General features: G+C 46.4%; 1 protein-coding gene across 7 annotated transcripts in view; it reads right to left on the bottom strand.

Annotated features, from left to right (window-relative positions):
* ppm1e (protein phosphatase, Mg2+/Mn2+ dependent, 1E) overlaps positions 1-20490 on the bottom strand; it is a 151631-nt gene that overhangs the window by 130668 nt on the left and 473 nt on the right. For 4 of the 7 annotated variants that reach the window (XR_011348887.1, XR_011348886.1, XR_011348888.1 and 1 more), the window contains exon 1: positions 8492-8700. The exons of 1 other annotated variant lie outside the window; for it this stretch is intronic. Coding sequence is in view for 3 of the 6 variants with exons in the window: in XM_069911776.1 (XP_069767877.1) it covers positions 8492-8673 (182 nt within the window). In the remaining 3 variants the exon portion in view is untranslated. Of the gene's footprint in view, positions 1-8491; positions 8702-20490 lie in introns of those variants that run through there. 2 more of the 7 variants (XM_069911780.1, XM_069911779.1) reach the window with 1 other exon arrangement.

Below are 20490 nucleotides of genomic sequence, written 5' to 3'. Positions count from 1 at the left end.
TTTAAACCAGGACCCTCACCTGCGCACTCAGGCAGGTTTATGTTCCCATGGGTACTACTCAGCATGGCAACTGGACTACTTTAGCTCATACCTTGATGAAGGGCTCAGGCCCGGAACATTAGATGCTGCAGGACCGACTGAGTTTCTCCAGCACTTTTGTGTATTTACTACATTTAGAACCTCCCTCCCCCCCCCCACCCCCCCCCCCTCCACTAACACCCAGGCTCAGTACAGTTTGTGGGATCCTGCTATGCTTTTTCTACCACAACAGTAAACCCCTGTTATCCAGAATTCAAGCCACCTGCAGTCTCAAGCAATTGGTAAACAAATAAAGAAAAACAGGTAAAAATATGGAAGTTTAAAACTGGCGCACCTCACCATTAGTTCAGCAATCACATAACATGCAATCTCAAGCAACCAGAAAATACACTTATCTGGCATTCTACTAATCCCCATAGATCCCAGATACCAGAGGGTTTTACTGTATTTCAAAATACTTTATTGGCTTTGGATTCCAAGGTCCACGAGCTTGTCTTTCTGATTCCTGTTGTTTAATGGCCATGATCCCAAATGGAAGTATTTTATGCCTGTTGAATGAGATGATGCTAATCTGTTTTAGTGATGTCTGAGCTCCAGGCAAGGGAGGGTGGAAGAGGGGAGATAAGATCTGCTCAGCAGTGGGTTCTCCTCATTCCCCTGTGGAGACAGGCAGACCCTTGGTTGGCAACACCAGCAATAAGGAATTACCTCGGAGACACCCCTGGACGTCAGTCTGGGCTTTGGAACTTCCTATCACAAAGTAATTACAAGCACTGAGCTTTGCCGAGATCGTATGTAAAGTTGAGCTGTCAAATGTGGTTAAGAATACTTTACCTTTGCCTCTGGCTTCCCTGCAGGTAATAGATTAGAGAACATGCACAGCATTGTTGAGAAGCATTGGCCCACAAACTGTAAAGCTACCGCGTGGATTCTGAGCCAGACACACACAGAGCTTGGTGCAACAGAGTGGTGAGCGGAGTAATCCTCATCATCAGCTATGACAGAGGTTCCCAAGGACACATTTACTGACTACTTGTGGCATGGGCTTCACAAAGAAGGCCCCTCACCTCTTTGTTGACACATACACACTCTGTCTCCTAGTAGGAACATGAAGTACATTGTAGTAGTTTCATTATGAGAGAGTTCATGTCATGGAGAAAATATATGTTCAGTAAATTTACACAATCCTAGATGACATCCTAGAATGCTACAGCACAGAAAACAGACCATTCGGCTCTTCTCATCTGTGCTGACCATTATTTCGCTAGTCCCATTGACCTGCTCCCATTCCATAACCCTTCAGACCTCTCCCATCCATGTATCTATCCAATTTACTCTTAAAACACAAGATCAAGTCTTCATTCACCACATCAGATGGCAGCTCATTTCACACTCCCCCTACTCTCTGAAAGAAGAACCTCCCCCTAATGTTCCCCCTAAACCTTTCCCCCTTCAGCTTAAAACTATGAGCTCTTGTATTTATCTCCCCCAATCTCAGTGGAAAAAGCCAATTCACATCCACTCTGTCTATACCTCTCAAAATCTTGCAAACCTCTATCAAATCTCCCCTCATTCTTCTCTCCAAGGAATAAAGTCCTAACCTGTTTAATATTTCCCTGTAACTCAACTCCTGCTGACCCGGCAACATCCTAGTAAATCTTCTCTGCACTCTTTCAATCTTATTGATAGCCTTCCTGTAGTTAGGCAACCAGAACCGCACACAATATTTCAAATTTGGCCTCACCAATGTCTTAAACAACTTCAACATAATATCCCAACTCCTATACTCAGTACTTTGATTTATAAAGGCTAGGATGCCAAAAGCTTTCTTTACAACCCTATCTATCTGCGATACCACTTTCAAGGAACAATGTGTCTGTATTCCCAGATCCCTTTGCTCCTCCGCACTCCTCAGTGTCCTACCTTGGTTGCCCTTCCAAAATGCATCACCTCACACTTATCAGCATTAAGTTCCATCAGCCACTTTTTGGTCCATTCTCCCAGTTGGTCCAGATCCCTCTGTAAACGTTGAAAATCTTCCTCACTGTCCACAGCACCTCTGATCTTTGTGTCAATAGCAAACTTGCTGATTCAATTTACCACATTATCATCCAGATCAGTGATATAGACAACAATGGTCTCAACACAGATCCCTGAGGCACACCACTACTCACAGGACTCTAGTCTGAAAAACAACCATCCACTGCCATTCTCTGTTTTCTCCTACACAGCCAATTTCGAATCCAGTTTACAACATCACCATGGATACCTAGTCTCTTCATCTTCTGAACTAACTTCCCATGTGGGACCTCGTCAAAGACTTTACTAAAAGTCCACGTAGACAACATCCCTTCCTTCATCTACCTTCTTGGTAATCTCCTCGCAAAACTCTACAAGATTCGTTAAACATGACCTACCATGCACAAAGCCAGGCTGATTGTCCTTAATCAGTCCATGGCTGTCCAAATACCTATATGTCCTATCTCTCAGAACTCCTTCCAATAATTTGCCTACTACTGACATCAGGTTCACTGGCCTATAATTACCTGGTTTATTTTTGAAGCCTATACCAATATGAGCTACCCTCCAATCCTCTGACACCACGCCTGTGGTCAGTGCCCATGCAATTTCTACACTAGTCTCCCTCAAGGTCCAGAGGATATCATATCCAGCCTGGGGGATTTATCTACCCTCTGTAAGGCAGCACGCATCTCTTCCTCATTAATCTCCATCTGTTCCATTACACACACCTCTGTTTGTTTCCCTTCCTTCCTTATGGACTAAACCAGTTTCCTGAGTAAATACTGATGCAAAGAAATCATTTAAGATCTCCCCCATTACATAAGGGTCCACAAATAGTTGACCACTATGAACCTCTAGGGGACCAATTTTGTCCATTCTATCCTTTTATTCTTAATATACCTGTAGAAACCCTTCAGGTTTATCCTCATTATCTGTCAAAGAAACCTCTTCTTCTTTTTGCCTTCCTGATTTCCTTCTTGAGTATTTTCTTGCATTTTTCTGTACTCCAAGTACCTCATTAGTTCCATGCTGCCTACACTTCCTATACACCTTCCTCTTCTTCTTAACCAGATCAACAATCCGCATGGTCACCTCTTCAAATAAGAAACTCAATCTAAGAGAAAATCTGTGGCAGAAAAATTGAACAACTGGCCTAACGAGTTTGCTGACATTTAAATTCCACATTAACCTTCTTCCATTCTATTTCATGAGCTGATAGGGTTTCACATGTCCCACTGCATTCTCGCTAAACAATTTTATTCACAATTCCCACCTGGGCTTACAGACTCTAGGTCAGTGGTTTTCAAACTTTTTCCCACTCATATACCACCTTAATTAATCCCTATGCCATCAGTACTCTGTGATTAGTAAGGGATTATTTGAGGTGGTATGTGAGTGGTCTGTAAGTGGAAAGAAAAGTTTGAAATCATTGTTTTAATCATACCCAATTGACTCATTATGTACACAGTTTCATAACTCCAAAGGAAATGGCCCACTGACAATTTTTCTCAAGCAAAATATTTCTGTAACAATTGTGTCTAGGGCAGTAATTCTCAACCTTCCTTTCCCACTCACATACCACCTTAAGCAAACCCTTACTAATCACAGAGCACCAATGGCATAGGGAATACTTAAAGTGGTACATGAGTGGAAAGAAAAAGGTTGAGACCACTGCCTTTCATAATATATACTCTGGATTGGATCCACGTACGAATCAGCTGGTGGTTGGGTAACACACAAGTCCGGAATATCAGGACACAGAATATTTGTGCTTGTTGGGTCGTTCCAGAAAACAGGGACATGGAGCCCAAAGTGTTAATTCTTGGAATAAAGATCAAGAGGTGATGTGACAGAAGTGCACAAGATCAGATTGTTTTAGAGACTGCAAAGAGATGGAATCTGGTCTCATCAGTGGATAGTTTAAAGGGCAGGGCATGTGCATTTAAAGAGGTGTAAAAGGCAGAAGGTTAAAAGAAGAAAAAAAATTGTTTGATTATGCAAAAAAAAAATGACCAGGAATTATATAGATTATGGATTAAAATATCAGATGGTGTTTTCAAAACAGAATTGGACAGGCACTCATGGGGAAATAATTTGCAAAGCCTCAAATAAAAACCGCTGAAATTAGACCAAAGGGATTGGAGGGCACCTTCCTGTGACTTGATCATTGGTATGTTGTAAAGCTATGAGTGTTCTTAAACTAGAGAGAATAGATTCAAGAGCAACATTTTCCACACAGGGAGGGGGGGGTGGGGGGGTACATGGAAAGAGTTACCGGGGAAGTGATAGAGATGGTTACATTATATTTAAAAGACATTCATGGGTTGGGAAATTCAGAGGGCTATAGGTAAAATCCAGACAAATCAAGTCAAGTTTATTGTCATCTGTTTGTCCAGAGCAACCTGATGAAACAGCATTCTCCGGTCCTCAGTGCAAAACACGCAGTCACAACCAGACATAACACACATAGACGATACATATGCAGGGCAGGTATTTCATCTGTACAAATAAATATTGTTTTATGAATATGATGGTTAGTGCGAGAAGTTCCTTTGGTCGTTCATCATTCTTGCTGCCTGTGGGAAGAAGCTGTTCCTCAGCCTGGTGGAGCTAGCTCTGATCCTCCTGTATCTCTTCTCCGACAGGAGCAGCTGGAAGATGCTATGTGCGAGGTGGAAGGGGTCCTCAATGATTTTGCTCACCCCCTTCAGACAACGATCCTGGCAGATCACGTCAATGGGTGGGGGGGGGGGGGGGGGTTGGGATCCTCTCTGCTACTCTGATGGTCCTATGGATTGACCTCCGATTCATTTCTCTGCAGTAACCATACCACACTGTGATGCAGCAAGCCAGGGCGCACTTGATAGAGCTCTTCTAGAAGGTTGACTGAAGCCTTGCCCGCTTCAGTCTTCTCATGAAGTGCAGTCGCTGTTGCGCCTTCCTGACAAGTGAGGAGACAAATGGGACTAGCATTGATGGGTAATTTGGTCAGCAGGGGTGAGTTGGGCCGAGACCCCTGCTATATTCTCTGCTAATACTCAGTGACTCAAGAACTAAGCAGTAAAAATATGATTGTGCTGGGTTCTTGCCCGATTTAAATGGGTCTCCTTCCTAATGGACAATGGAAATCTGTTGTTTCAATGTTGCACTGATGTAACACATTTTCCTCAAGCATGCTAGCAGGGAACAGCATCAGCAAGGTTACCTTGCCTTTACACTCCACAGGAACTTGTTCCGAGGCTTGAATCTCAACGGACACTTTCAATGAAATGCCTTGGTTACGGAAACTATGAGGCTTGAACACACGGCTCTGACTCATAACAGGCTCAGCCTGACGCAGCCAGGAGCTGTATGACTGCCTCCTTAATGCACAGATATGGCAGAGTTTCTGTACAGCATGCAAAACTTAATATGGTGCTGGAACAGCTTTAGGAGACATAGTCAGATGGGAGAGAGAAAGAATGTGGAGAGTCAAACACTGGTCAGTATCAGCACACAAGGTAATCATGAATCCCAAAACTCTCTCCACTAGTTTCCCTTTCAAATGACCTGACTGCCCTTCTGCACCTCATATATATATATATGAGAAAACCTTTAATCTCTGAAATATTCCAAATAATTATTGTGCTGTCAATTTAGAGCAGATAAAAATGTAAATAATTTTAAACAAATTTAGGTACACAATAGCGGGGGTGGGGGAGAGAGAGAAGGGGGAAAGAGAAGGGGGAGGAGAGAGAGGGGGAGAGAAAAGGGGGAGAGAGAGAGGGGGGAGAGAGAGGGGGGAGAGAGAGGGGAGAAAGGGGGGAGAGAGAAAGGGGGGAGAGAGAAAGGGGGGAGAGAGAAAGGGGGGAGAGAGAAAGGGGGGAGAGAGAAAGGGGGGAGAGAGAAAGGGGGAGAGAGAAAGGGGGGAGAGAGAAAGGGGGGAGAGAGAAAGGGGGGAGAGAGAAAGGGGGGAGAGAGAAAGGGGGGAGAGAGAAAGGGGGGAGAGAGAAAGGGGAGAGAGAGAGAGGGGGGAGAGAGAGGGGGGAGAGAGAGGGGAGAAAGGGGGGGAGAGAGAAAGGGGGAGAGAGAAAGGGGGAGAGAGAAAGGGGGAGAGAGAAAGGGGGAGAGAGAAAGGGGGAGAGAGAAAGGGGAGAGAGAAAGGGGGAGAGAGAAAGGGGGAGAGAGAAAGGGGAGAGAGAAAGGGGGAGAGAGAAGGGGGAGAGAGAAAGGGGGAGAGAGAAAGGGGAAGAGAGAAAGGGGGAGAGAGAAAGGGGGAGAGAGAAAGGGGGAGAGAGAAAGGGGGAGAGAGAAAGGGGGAGAGAGAAAGGGGGAGAGAGAAAGGGGGAGAGAGAAAGGGGGAGAGAGAAAGGGGGAGAGAGAAAGGGGGAGAGAGAAAGGGGGAGAGAGAAAGGGGAGAGAGAAAGGGGGAGAGAGAAAGGGGGAGAGAGAAAGGGGAGAGAGAAAGGGGGAGAAAGGGGGAGAGAGAAAGGGGGAGAGAGAAAGGGGAGAGAGAAAGGGGGAGAGAGAAAGGGGGAGAGAGAAAGGGGAGAGAGAAGGGGAGAGAGAAAGGGGGAGAGAGAAAGGGGGAGAGAGAAAGGGGGAGAGAGAAAGGGGGAGAGAGAAAGGGGAGAGAGAAAGGGGGAGAGAGAAAGGGGGAGAGAGAAAGGGGAGAGAGAAAGGGGAGAGAGAAAGGGGGAGAGAGAAAGGGGGAGAGAGAAAGGGGAGAGAGAAAGGGGGAGAGAGAAAGGAGGAGAGAGAAAGGGGGAGAGAGAAAGGGGGAGAGAGAAAGGGGAGAGAGAAAGGGGAGAGAGAAAGGGGGAGAGAGAAAGGGGGAGAGAGAAAGGGGGAGAGAGAGAAAGGGGAGAGAGAAAAGGGAGAGAGAAAAAGGGGAGAGAGAAAAAGGGGAGAGAGAAAAAGGGGAGAGAGAAAAAGGGGAGAGAGAAAAAGGGGAGAGAGAAAAGGGGAGAGAGAAAAAGGGGAGAGAGAAAAAGGGGAGAGAGAAAAAGGGGAGAGAGAAAAAGGGGAGAGAGAAAAAGGGGAGAGAGAAAAAGGGGAGAGATAAAAAGGGGAGAGAGAAAGGGCGTGATGGGGATTGGCACCAGTTAATATTGAACGATCAAATGGCTGCAGTAAAAATCTTTACAATAAAAAGCCTGAAATGCTTTAGAGCGATTGATGTTATGAATAATATATCTCTGACCCTGCACTTAATCGATAAAATATTGTTCATTTTACAGCACTAAGACAAATAACTAGAGATAGCGGGACACGCATCGAGCCGAAGGGACACGCCTGTCAGCTTCTGAACGCAGAAGGAACAATCTGAACTTGGGGGAGGGGGAATAGAGCATCCAGCGTGAGGAGGGGTAGCTGGGAGCGCTCTCTTTGGAGGACCCCGGTCATCAAGGTTTGGAGCAAGGACAAGGCAGTGCATGGGGAGGGGATGCATTTAAGCCCAAGCAATGGATTCTATCTGCGCCGACTGAAAGGATTTCCCTCCCCCCCCCCCCCCCCCCCCCCCACCCCACACAGTTCGTACAGTCCTCGCTGGAAACACGCTTTTGTGTTCTGACATGGAAAAGGCTCGGAACGCAGCGAGATTAAAAACCAGCGTGCTGCCCATAGGATTGAAAATTAGACCACGTCCCTGCCCAGACCTTTATTTTGGAGGAGGGGGTGGGGAAATCTTTAAATGACCAGACGGTCACACCGCGTTCTCGATAGAAACGCTGGGACCAGTTTGGGCTCCCAGGAAAACTCTCGCCTTTATTTTAAAATAAAGCACGTTTCTGCAACTTCAACGATGACTGCAACTCCCCCCCCCCCCTTTTAAAACTAGTATTTTGCAGTCCATCCTCTTTATAAATTCGCGCAAAATAGCAGGAATCCCAGCTCACGCCAAGAGGTGATGTGTTTTAAGGATTAGTCACTGGCCGGGTTTCACTAATCCTTTCTGAATTAGTCGTTTCGGATAAGAACCGATTAATACAACACGGAGCAATATGCCTCCCCACCCCGGGTTTTGACCACGAGAGAGTTGCAAACTATTGGGGACATTGACTAAAGTGTTCCCCCCCCCACCCCCCCGGTCGTTCTTCTTACCCCGTCCGAGGTATGGGGTAACAACGCCGGGGTTTTCTTTCAATATCACTCTTTCTCCAGACGAAATTCACAATGTTAATCTAACAAATGCTTTTTTTTTGTGGGGGGGGGGGGAAGAAAAGAATCCTCTCCAATACCTTTTAATACAATCACCAGTCGGTTATCTAGACTAATTTAACTGGCTCTCGGCTCTCCCCCCGGTGGCCAGAGCTTTGCATCTGTTTGACGTTTTGACCTTCACTTCGCACCGGGTTGCAAATACTTGAAACCATGCTCGCACCGCCTCTCGCTCAATGCAACGCTGCCTATTGTTCTACACGTTTAAGTCTAACATGGGGTACTTAACTATCTGCAGAGATGCTGGAGGCACAGGTCTAAGCACTCTCCCTCCACCTCATCTTCCGTGATGTGGTTCGAGACAGGGCGGAGTGGCAGCGGGTCGTCTTCGCCGAAGGGCCCCCGGAATTCCCGCAGCAGGAGCTCCAGGAACCTCCGGAAGGCTTTCTCCTCGCTGGCCGACGCTGCCATCACTTCGCATTCCCGGAACCCAGCGGTCTGGGCTCAGCGTTCAGTCGGCTTCCAGTGACAAGCCGGGGGTGCGCGCCCCCGGCGTCTGCCCTCCCTCCTCGGCGGACAAGGCACGTGCGCGCCTCCTCAGCAGCTCCGACGCGGGAGCGCGCCTTCAGGTGCTGTTGAGTGGCACCTCTCTCGCTACCTGGGTAAAATGCTAAAGTCTGCAGACACCGTGGTTGCAGTCAAAGCACAAAATGCTGGTCAAACAGGGTCCTTCATACAGCAAAGATAAAGATGGAGAACCAACGTTTCGGGCTAGAGCTCTTCTTCAAGGGACAAGCCAATATGTAGGCACCTGCGGGGAGATGCCGGATAAGAGAATTTCCCGGATGCTTGAGACTGCGTGGTTATGAGAATGGAGAATAACGACAAGGCGCACCAATTTTAAACTTCCATAGTTTTAACCCATTTATTTTCTGCTTTTTTTTTGCCTGTTGGGGCTACCAGTTTGAATTCTGGATAACAGGGATTTTGCAATACTATTATTTTTAGGGTGGAGAACACAACATTCTAGACATGGTCCAAGTCCCGATAAGTGAGATTAGTGGAGGTGGGCGGCATGGATGAGATGGGCTGAATGGCCTGTTCCATGCTCTATGACTCTTCCAATGGACCTGAGCTCATCACTTTCCAAGCCCAGTAAAGGGAAATCAGGATGGAGGAAAAGAAGCTTCAATTTGCCAACATTCCTTTTCAAGCTTACTCAGAGATTGAATAAGAGGATCCAATATGTTGTTGATGTAGTTTACAACACAGGCCAACAAAGCCACCTGATCAACACCAGTGATTTTGCTCCATGCCAATGCTTCCTGCCCTGCAACCCATCCTATTGCCTTGTCTTTCTTCCTCCTCCAAGCTTCTCCTTCATCTTTGCTGTTCATCTCAACCCCTGAGGGAGGAGAGATTTAAAGAGGAAATTTCAGATAATGTTTGTGCACAGAGGTCTGACGACCAACACCTCTAGATTCAAGAACAGTTTCTTTCCAACAGCTATCAGGCTCTTGAACCACCCCTTGTCACACTAACCAGGGACTGTTCCAACACTACAAAAGAACTGACTGGACAACAGGAAAGTCGGGGTGTTTTTTTTTGCACAAGAATAACTGAATATTTAATCTCTTTCTTATATATTGACTTTTTAATTCCATGTTATGTGCTATTGTATTTTTGTTTTACAAGGTACCTGTTGAGCTGCAGCAAAACTTCAATACATACATACATTGCACACTGTATACAACAAACTCATTATCACATAATCGCAGTGAAGGGAAAGGGGAGAGTTTGCATTGAATTTCATCCCCAGTTTTGGTTACTTTCACATATGGGAGTTCAACATGAAAGTGGTGCAGACACTGTGATTGTAGTTCAATACACAAAAGTGCTGGAGAACGCAGCAGGTCATGCAGGATTTTTAAAGTAGAAAAGTTACATAACCTACATTTTGGGCCTAAGCCCTTTGTCAAAATATGAGGAAAAAGCTGGTAGGCACCTGAATAAATGGTGGGGGAGGGCAGTGGGAGGAGTACAGTCCCACAGGCAAGAGGTCATGGGTAGCTCTCTGAATGGAGGAAAGGAGCCAGAGAGAGACTGGGGAGGGGCTGAATGGAAACTGGAGAAGTCGACGTTAATGCCATCCGATTGGAGGGTGCCCAGAGGTGTTGTTCCTCCCATTTGTGGATAGCCTTAGTCTGGCAGTGCATGAGGCCATGGACAGACACGTCAGCATGGGAGTGAGGCACGGAATTGAAAATGATCCCCCAGTCTCTCTGATGTCGAGGTGGCCACAGTGGAGCACTGGATCAAGATGATCCCTATAGATTCACAAGTGAAGGATTGTTTCACTTGGAAGGACTGTTTGGGGCCCAAAATGGTGGTGAGGAGTTCTGGGTGCAAGTGAAGGATTTCCATCTTCATTTTTGAGTTAGGTCTGGTGTTGAGCCCAAGTTCACAGCGTAACAGACAGTGGGGTGTTAGATGAAGACAAAGGGCATATGGTCCTTTTTTTGTATGTGGGGGCAGAGAGGGCCAGAGCAGATGTGCGGGAAATGGAGGATATGTGGGTGAGGGCTGAGTTGATGGTAGTAAGGGCACCTTTGATGTTGTGGTCTGGACTCTTTTCCCCTGCCAGTCTTCAGTCTTTATTCTTGCACCTTCCTGTTCTTTGTTAAATCTTTGAAGGAGGGCTCAGGCCCCAAACATCAGTAAAATATCTTTACCTCCTATGGACGCTGCAAGAACGGCTGAGTTCCTCCAGCATTTCTGTGTTTTTACTAAAACTAGAGGGCATAGGTTTGAGGTGAGAGGGGAAAGATTTAAAAGGTATCGGAGGGGAAACTTGTTCCACATCTATGTCTGTGGAACGAGCTGCCAGAGGAAGTGGTAGAGGTGGGGATAATTACAAAGTTTAAAATATGATTGGACAAGTACATGGATAGGAAAGGTTTAGAAGGATATGAGCCAAAACACAGGCAAATGGGATTAATTTAGATTGGCATCTTGATTGATATTGATGAGTTGGGCAAAAGGCCTATTTCTGTGGTGTATGGCTCCATTTTATATTATTTGGTGCTTTGTATTGCCAAATGCAACATTAATCAGAATTGCCTGTAATCTTTGATTGACAGCTCAGAGTTTGTGACTGGAATTAAGTCCTTACTTTGCCACCACTCTAAACTATAAAGGTACTTATGTGGGCTGTTTTATACTTTTTACTTCAGGGAGACTGCTCAACAGAAACAAACAGGCTGCAAGGTGCTTCTAGATGCTCTGAGGCACAACAGAGAGATTTTTAAAAAACAGGCTTGCTATATCTTTGAAATACAATCATATCTCGCTGCCTTCTCCATGGGTCAGGCAGGGCCCGGCTGAAAGGAACAGAGTCAATGCATCAGTGCTTTGACCTTTGCAATCAGCCCTCAGCTACTCTTTAAGCAATAATTTGCATATATTAAGCACCTTGACAACATGCAAAGTATCACCAGGACGATTCCATCACTGATTCAGCTAGCTTGCATGAGCTGTGATAAAGAGGATACCTTGCAGAAGAGTCCAGGCTCAAAACATTGATTATATATCTTTACATCCAATGGATGATGCCATTCCTGCTGAGCTCCTCCAGCATTTCTGTGTTTTCATGACTTCATCAATACCATCAGCATCAGTTCAACCCTTCCTCTAGTTTTCTGTCCAGTCTCCTGTTCTGGGGTGGTCTAGTGGCATGTCTGAGGGCCTGATATCCACTCCATCAACCCACTACACTGGGACATTCAGTCATCATTTACACTGCAGTCACACAACCAGAAAAAACACACATACAGACAAACAATACACAGGCAGAACAAGTATTCATATATACGGGTATGCACCGCTTAACGTCCATGATACGTTCTGAGATACTGGGCGATATGTGATGTGGACATTGTGCAAACACCATATTATGTACTGAGCAAAGCTATATGGGATACTGTAGTGTACCAGTAAACTTTTTATTTATAAGTAGGGATCAGTGTGAGGACCGACACAGAGCTGTGGGGAGAGAGCAGGGCAGTGGAATGAGAGTGGGGACTGACATGGATGGGACTATGGGGAGAGCACAGGGAAGTGGGTCAGTGTAGGGACTGATACAAGGGTGTGGGGAGAGAAGGGGCAGTGGGATCAGTGTAGGGAGAGAGCAGGGCAGTGGGGACTGACATGGAGCTGTGGGAAGAGAGTGGGGCAGTCAGATCTGTTTGGGTATACAGTATTCAATTTTCTATAGTTAGGAATTGCTTTCTCTAAATTGCTGCAGACTTGCTCACGATAACTGAGTAATTATGGACCAAGGACATAAATGCAGTCGGTCGTTGCCCGAACAGAAGCAGCGCAAACCTGTATAACAGGGGTGTCAAACTCAAATTCACGGAGGGCCAAAATTAAAAACTTGGACTAAGTCGAGGGCCGAACTAAATATTTATTGAAAATTTTCAACAACATCTGCATGTTTTCTCTTCTTTCAACTCATGTAATGTTAAACTTTTTCTTATTAAAATAAATGTTTAATAATAGTTTTGGATAAACTCTTTCATTGTCATTGGCCCATTTCCTTTAGCGTTCTGAAACCGTGCACATGACGAGTCAATGAGGGATGATTAAAGCAGTGGTCTTCAAATTTTTTCTTCCCACCCACAGTCCACCTTAAGCAATCCCTTACTAATCACAGAGCACCAATGGCACAGGGACGCGAGTGGAAAGAAAAAGGTTGAGAACTGTTGTATTGTGGTAACTCCACATCTGATTAGGTTAATTGTTAAGCAAGTGGTCAGAGAAGGACCCCCCCCCCCCCCACCCCACCCCAAGAAAGGCTTAAATCACAGGAACAAAATAAGCTTCCGTCTCACTGCTCCCAATCTTACACACAGTTCTGATGTGGAATGTGGGGTCGCAGCTCCACATTCATCCGAGTTCAGGTGCTGTCTGTGTGGAGTTTGTACGCTCTCCCGTTGTCTTGGACCAACAGGTCGGTCGCCTGAAGAAGGCACCCGAACCCCCCATTGAAACGCCGGCGTCCGGGGCGGTGGAGGAATTGGCTGAGGGCCACGGGGGAAACTCAGCGGGCCACGGGGGAAACTCAGCGGGCCACGGGGGAAACTCAGCGGGCCACGGGGGAAACTCAGCGGGCCACGGGGGAAACTCAGCGGGCCACGGGGGAAACTCAGCGGGCCACGGGGGAAACTCAGCGGGCCACGGGGGAAACTCAGCGGGCCACGGGGGAAACTCAGCGGGCCACGGGGGAAACTCAGCGGGCCACGGGGGAAACTCAGCGGGCCACGGGGGAAACTCAGCGGGCCACGGGGGAAACTCAGCGGGCCACGGGGGAAACTCAGCGGGCCACGGGGGAAACTCAGCGGGCCACGGGGGAAACTCAGCGGGCCACGGGGGAAACTCAGCGGGCCACGGGGGAAACTCAGCGGGCCACGGGGGAAACTCAGCGGGCCACGGGGGAAACTCAGCGGGCCACGGGGGAAACTCAGCGGGCCACGGGGGAAACTCAGCGGGCCACGGGGGAAACTCAGCGGGCCACGGAGCATCCATGGAAAGCAATGGGCAGTCATCCTTTCAGGCCTGAGCCCTTACCTGCCAACCTTTCGTGTAGTGCACTCGACCCCAGCATCAGCAGATTTATTGGTTACCACTGAAATCCCTCATCTATGGGACTGTTCCCAAGTATCTACTCGATGACCTTCACATTTCCCCAAACTATAATTGGACGCCAAACACCGGTTGTGATCCAGCTAATGTTGTACAATGGTTCAAAATAACTTAGGAGAGGAATGACAGGAACAACAGGGTTGTTCCCCAAGAAGTTCAATATTTAAATCGCCCAGGGTTCTACACCAACCACTATCACCAACCATCTATTCGTATGTTAGAAAATCTGTGTTATACAGCACAGAAACAGGCCCTTTGGCACAGAGTTTGCACAACTTAATTTTACTCATTCTACATTATCCACATTTTATAGTCTTCATATTTACATCAACTACTCCTGGAATTTAAAGATTCAAGATTATTTTACTGTCATGTACTAAGACAGAAAATGTAATATTACACAAAATTGCCTTGTGCAAGGCAGACAAAGATTTGCCATCAGCAGAAACTACCCGTGCCCCTGAGTTAGAGAAAGAGAAGCAAAAAAGAGTCCCCCCCACCCCCCACCAGAGTCACTGAATGTCCATGGATTCGTCTCCCGCACTCCTGCAGCCACACAGATCCCAGTCTGCAGCCAGAGTGCCAGATCTGAGCCTCCAAAACGATCAGGACGCCCTCAGCGTCCTCTCGCATCTTGGTTCCAATACCTGATCCCCCTTCAGCCAATCTCGACCCAGTTTCCAGCAGTTCACAACCCAGTGTGATTCCTTTGACCGTGGTCTCCACCACCCCACAGCCTGTATGGGTTCCTCAGCTTGAGTCACCAACAGCCTACCACATGTGTTCTTCAACCTCAGAGCCCCTCATTCGTCCGAGCCATGGTGACTGTCCTTTGGGACAATTTTCTCAAATTGGATGGTCTCCCCGTTTCCTGGTGCCCTAAGCCAGTCCTCTGCTTCTCCAGAGTCTGCAACCCCTCGTGGCCTATCTTAAGTGATAGCATCTTGGTCCAGATCCCGTGGTCGCAGGATTTTAAAATAAACCACCATTGGTTCCTATAACAGGCCGTTTAAAGCCTGCACAGAGCCAACAGCAGTCAGACTGGGCTGTTGGACCCTGTGGGGTAGCACTGCAACTTTGCTCCCTGCAGGACCACACCAGTGGCAGCACTGCCATTACAGCTGTTCCCATTTAGCAATTACGCACAAGGTGAAATTTACTCAAACTGTATATCCTTGAAATGTGGGATGAAACCAGAGGAAAGGTGTTCACAGGGAAAATGGGCAAACCACACAGTCAGCACAGGAGGGGGATGGGGAAGAGGGAAGGAAAGGGGGAGAGGGAAGGAAAGGGGGAGAGGGAAGGAAAGGGGGAGAGGGAAGGAAAGGGGGAGAGGGAAGGAAAGGGGGAGAGGGAAGGAAAGGGGGAGAGGGAAGGAAAGGGGGAGAGGGAAGGAAAGGGGGAGAGGGAAGGAAAGGGGGAGAGGGAAGGAAAGGGGGAGAGGGAAGGAAAGGGGGAGAGGGAAGGAAAGGGGGAGAGGGAAGGAAAGGGGGAGAGGGAAGGAAAGGGGGAGAGGGAAGGAAAGGGGGAGAGGGAAGGAAAGGGGGAGAGGGAAGGAAAGGGGGAGAGGGAAGGAAAGGGGGAGAGGGAAGGAAAGGGGGAGAGGGAAGGAAAGGGGGAGAGGGAAGGAAAGGGGGAGAGGGAAGGAAAGGGGGAGAGGGAAGGAAAGGGGGAGAGGGAAGGAAAGGGGGAGAGGGAAGGAAAGGGGGAGAGGGAAGGAAAGGGGGAGAGGGAAGGAAAGGGGGAGAGGGAAGGAAAGGGGGAGAGGGAAGGAAAGGGGGAGAGGGAAGATGCATGTGTCTGACAGCAGAAGACATCATTCTAGCAGAAGGTTTCTACAAAGAAATGAGAGCCATGATCATTCTCCTTTGACAGAAATTACAGGATAATTGAGGTGTACGAAATTACAAGTGTTAATGAAAAAGCAAATAAAGTCCCCTTTCAAACACAAAGTTAATATCGAGGCCCTGTCAACTCACTCGGAGGCACTAAAAGCTGTCACATTACATTATAAGTGAGTTCTCCCGAGTGTCCTGGCCAACATTTGTCCTTCAAAACATTGATGGTGGGCAGAGCAAAGGACAAGACAATGACACAGATCTGGCATTGCCAAAGAACTACATTGTGAATAAAAGTTCGAATGATTTATGGTCTAGCCTCTGTTGTCTGAAAGGTTCCTGGAAGCATTTTCAAAAATAACTTTCTTAAAAGAATTGGGCAGATTAGAAAAGTGAAACATTTGCAGTGGGAGAACAGGGAAGACTTAGATCCAGAATGGACACAATGCACTGAATGGCCTCCACTGTGGTTTACATTTAACACCCATAGCTGGTACCACATTTCCCAAGTACAATTATCTCAAACAACCTTGCGTTAACAGCAGGGCTCTGAAGAGCAACAGTTTGTTCTCTTCACTAGAATTTATTTTTTAATTCAATTTTTTAGGCAAAGCTTCAGTGACTGACAACAGCCTCAGCTCCCAAGAAACAATTTTCTGCTCTTCTTTTGTGTCCATTGCAGTACTTATTCCTGAAGCAGAGATCATGCTTTCTTCTCGTTGACCAGAATCAAAGAAAAAATAATTTACCAGCTTCCCAGTGGATTCGTCAGGATCCGCCGTCCCCACCAACACACTGAAGAGGAAGCTCAATCTCAGCTCCAAGGTTATAGGTTTGTGCTCTGCTGCTGTTAATGGAGTAGGCAGCGAAGACATCTGTTCCCTGCACAGTTCCCAGAGTGGGCAACACCTTCGCTCAGACAAGACATTGGCCTTCAGCATTGATTGCTCTCTCTGACAGCTGTGAAGGATTCCGTGCCATGAAGATCTCTAGCTGGCGTGATGGGCAATCAACTCCTTAAGAAAACGGAACCACCCTACTACCACTGCTCGTGGAACCTTGCTTTGCACAAGCATTTCTGACAGTATTTCCAAAGAATGTCAATGGTTGCAAAATCTTTCCCATTGCTCTGACGTTGGGACAGGTTCTCAATAGTTTATTACTGGGATAAGGTGCTCTAAGCATCTTTAAGTGTTCTTCTGGCGCGTCTGCACAGAGGAAAAGTTAACATGGCATTTGGACAGGAAAGAGGAAGTCAGTTGCTCAAAGTTTTTACTCGCACATTATGCAAAAGAAGTTTCAATGATGAAAGTGGGAAATGCATTTGTGTTGTGGTTCGGGAGAAGTCTTTTACAAGAGATCAAAAATGCGAGGGCAGAGGTTTATAATGAAAAGGAACCCAAAGGTGGCATGGTTTTCACGTACAGGATGGTGGCTTTATAGAATGAGCAGCCAGATGAAGTAATAGATTACCTATGCCACTGCCAGATATCTGGTCAGGTAAATGAATGGACAAGATTTTGAAGGGGGGATAAAAAGGTAAAAACACAAAGCTGAGGAAATCCAGCAGGCCGAAGGTGGCAGTCTTCTCCTGCATGAGAAGGTCAGCAAACTTTGGTCAAACCAAAGCATACCTTTTCCCAAGCCAATGATCTTTCCAGCAGGAGTAAATGTACGTCTCAGGGTTGTGTGTTGAGCCCCCTTTTGTATTCCCTCTTTATCGCCAACTGCATTCCTATGTATTGTACAAATGTAATAATCAAGTTCGCAGATGACATCACGGTAGTGGGACTGGTTATAGGAAATGATGGACCGGGCTATAGGGATGATGTTCAGCACCTGGCCTTGTGATATGCTGATAACAACTTGACACTCAACGGTTAGAAGACCAAGGAGATCATCGTGGACTTCAGGCCAAACTCACATTCTGATTTACATCATGGTGGAGCTTGGACTGAGCTTTACTTCCTCAGTGTCTGTATCTCTGAAGATCTCACTTGGACCTTAAATTCTTCAATTCTGATTAAAAAGACACAATGGCATCTTTATCTTTAGAGGAGCATGAGGAAGATCCACCTCTGTCCCAGGATACAGGTGGATCTATAGATGCACAATGGAGAGTGTGCTAACGTCTGGTATTTCGGTGTGGTACAGGAATTGCATTGCACAAGATCACATGGAACTCCAGCGAGTAGTGAAAACAGCCCAATGCATTATTGGAATCCAATTGCCTACCATTGAAAACATCTATAGCAGTGGTTCTCAACCTTTTTCTTTCCACTCACATGCCACTTTAAGTACCTGTTTTAACTAAATGACTCGTTATGTGCGTAGTTTCAGAACTCCAAAAGAAATGGGCCCAATGACAATTTTTCTCAAGCAAAATAGTTCAGTAACAATTGGGTCGAGAGCAGTGATTCTCAACCTTCCCTTCCCACTCACATCCCACCTTAAACAATCCCTTACTAATCCCAGAGCTCTGATGGTAATACTTAAAGTGGGATGTGAGTGGAAAGAAAAAGGTTGAGAACCAATGATCTATAGGGAACGATGTCTGGGCAGGACGAGAAACATGATCAAAGATGCCACACACCCAAATCACGGACTATTCACTCTTCTCCCATCGAGCAGACACTAAAGGAGTCTTCAATCACACCCAGTAGGCTCAAGAAGAGCTTTTGTTAATGAAGCCATGACTATGTTGAACACTGAACCCCGGCGCTGAGTGACATGACTCACATTGTCACATCAGTCCTTTTGTTATAGGATAGTGTCTTTGTTGGTTTTAATTACACAAGTTTTATTGTCATGTATATAGCACTTTTTTTTATAACGTCCGGTCAATGCTGATTATATTTCATTTGGCTGGTTTTACTGGTCCAACGACAATAAAGTGAATCATCCTCATCACATCTCAAGTAAAATCATAATGCTGGAGAAACTCAGCAGGTCAAATAATGTACTTCATATAGTTTGAGCCCTTCATCAAGGTATGAGCAAAATGTAGGCAACTGACCGAATCAGATGACTGCCCGCATTTTGCTCATACCTTGATGAAGGGCTCAATTCTGAAATATTGGTTATGAATCATTCCTTGATAAAGTTTGACCTGCCGAGTTTCTCTAGCACTGTACTTTTACTTCAATCATGGCATCTGGAGTCTTTTGTGTTTTACTTGCAACTTTGAAGGAGATGGGCCAAATGTAGGCATACGTGACTAGCTCAGGAAAGAAGTTTGCTCAGAATGGAAGCATTGGCTGAAGGAGCGGGTTTCCATGCTGCACAGCTCTACGGACTCTAGATTTACTTTTGAAACTCCATTGTTGTAAACATAGTGGCTGATCTGTGCACAACAAGATCCTACCACAGTGATGCAACAATGGTTCTTGGGATCACCCACATCCACAGGAAGCAGGGTGTCCAAATGCCACACAAAACTCAAGCCGCGAAGAAAAGTTACAGGGAGTGGGAATTGACAAAGAGCTTCAAGCAGGAAAGGTGCAGCTGGGGAGCAGAAGATCGAAAGCCCTGAACAAAGCAAACCTTGCTTTATTCACAGCCCGATGTCAGTGGGCTCTAGCCTGAAATACTGGTCAAGTACCATATATGCTGTTGTATACGATGATCCTTGAAACAAATACTTCACCTTAAAATTGAGTCGTCCTATACATTGGGTCTAAAATTCTTGCCTTCACGGCAAAGTCTCAACACTGCCCCCATCTTCCCGCTTGCTCCGATGCAATCTCGTGCATACTCCGTTAGTTATTTGCAAAGTCTCAGCGCTCCCCTACAGGATCCATCTACCTGGTCAGAATGTGGTCAGCTCTATACAGGCTTTAAACGGCTGGTTACAGGAGCTACAGGAGCCGACAGTGGTTTATTTTAAAATATCCAAATAAAATTTATATGCTTAAATGATGTGCCCTATTTTGGGGGGCTGTCTTAAATAAAGTGTATTGTTCAAAACCAAATTTTAGATGCAAATTCTGGGTTTGTCCTATACATGAGTCACTCTATACAATGGCATATACAGTATCTTTATCTTTGCTATGTAAAGTACACTATTAGACCTGCTGAGTTTTTCCAGCATTGTGTTTTATGTCATTCACAGACCAGCATTTTCAGTGGCCACCCAGTGGCTCAGGGGCTACCAACTTCTTGCCTTCCTGGACCATGTGGTGAAAAAAGTCCTCAGGACAGTCGCTTGATGCAACCGAGGGATTGCCAGACTATTTCAGAGGATTGACATGAATCAATCCGTTGCCATGGGTCCCAAATAACAGTCCAACTGACCACAATCCCCTTCCCTGAATCAATGTCATGGGTGATTCTACTGGGCTCTGGCAAAGGCACGATCATCAGTACCAAAAGTTAAAACCATAGTGAATACAGCACAGAAACAGGACTCTTCTGTCCTTCTACCATTTTTCTGCTGTCCCACTGACCTGCACCCACAGTCCATAGCCCTCCCTTCCGTGTACCTGTTCAAATTCTTCTTAAATGTTAAAAATGAGCCTGCATACACAACTTCAGCTGGAGCTCGTTCCACACTCCCTGCGTGAAGAAGTTCCCCCTTTTATTTCCTAAACATTTTCCCTTTCACCCTTCTCATGGCATTGTATCTCACCTACCCTCAGTGGGGAAAAAAACTATCTACGTTTACTCTGTCGATCCCTCTTATAATTTTAAACGCCTCGATCAAATCTCCCCTCATTCTTCTACACTCCAGGGAATAAAGTCCTCACCT

This window comes from Narcine bancroftii, chromosome 14 (assembly GCF_036971445.1).
Source record: "Narcine bancroftii isolate sNarBan1 chromosome 14, sNarBan1.hap1, whole genome shotgun sequence".
Classification (NCBI taxonomy): Eukaryota; Metazoa; Chordata; class Chondrichthyes; order Torpediniformes; family Narcinidae; genus Narcine; species Narcine bancroftii.
This window is presented reverse-complemented; position numbering and strand designations above follow the sequence as displayed.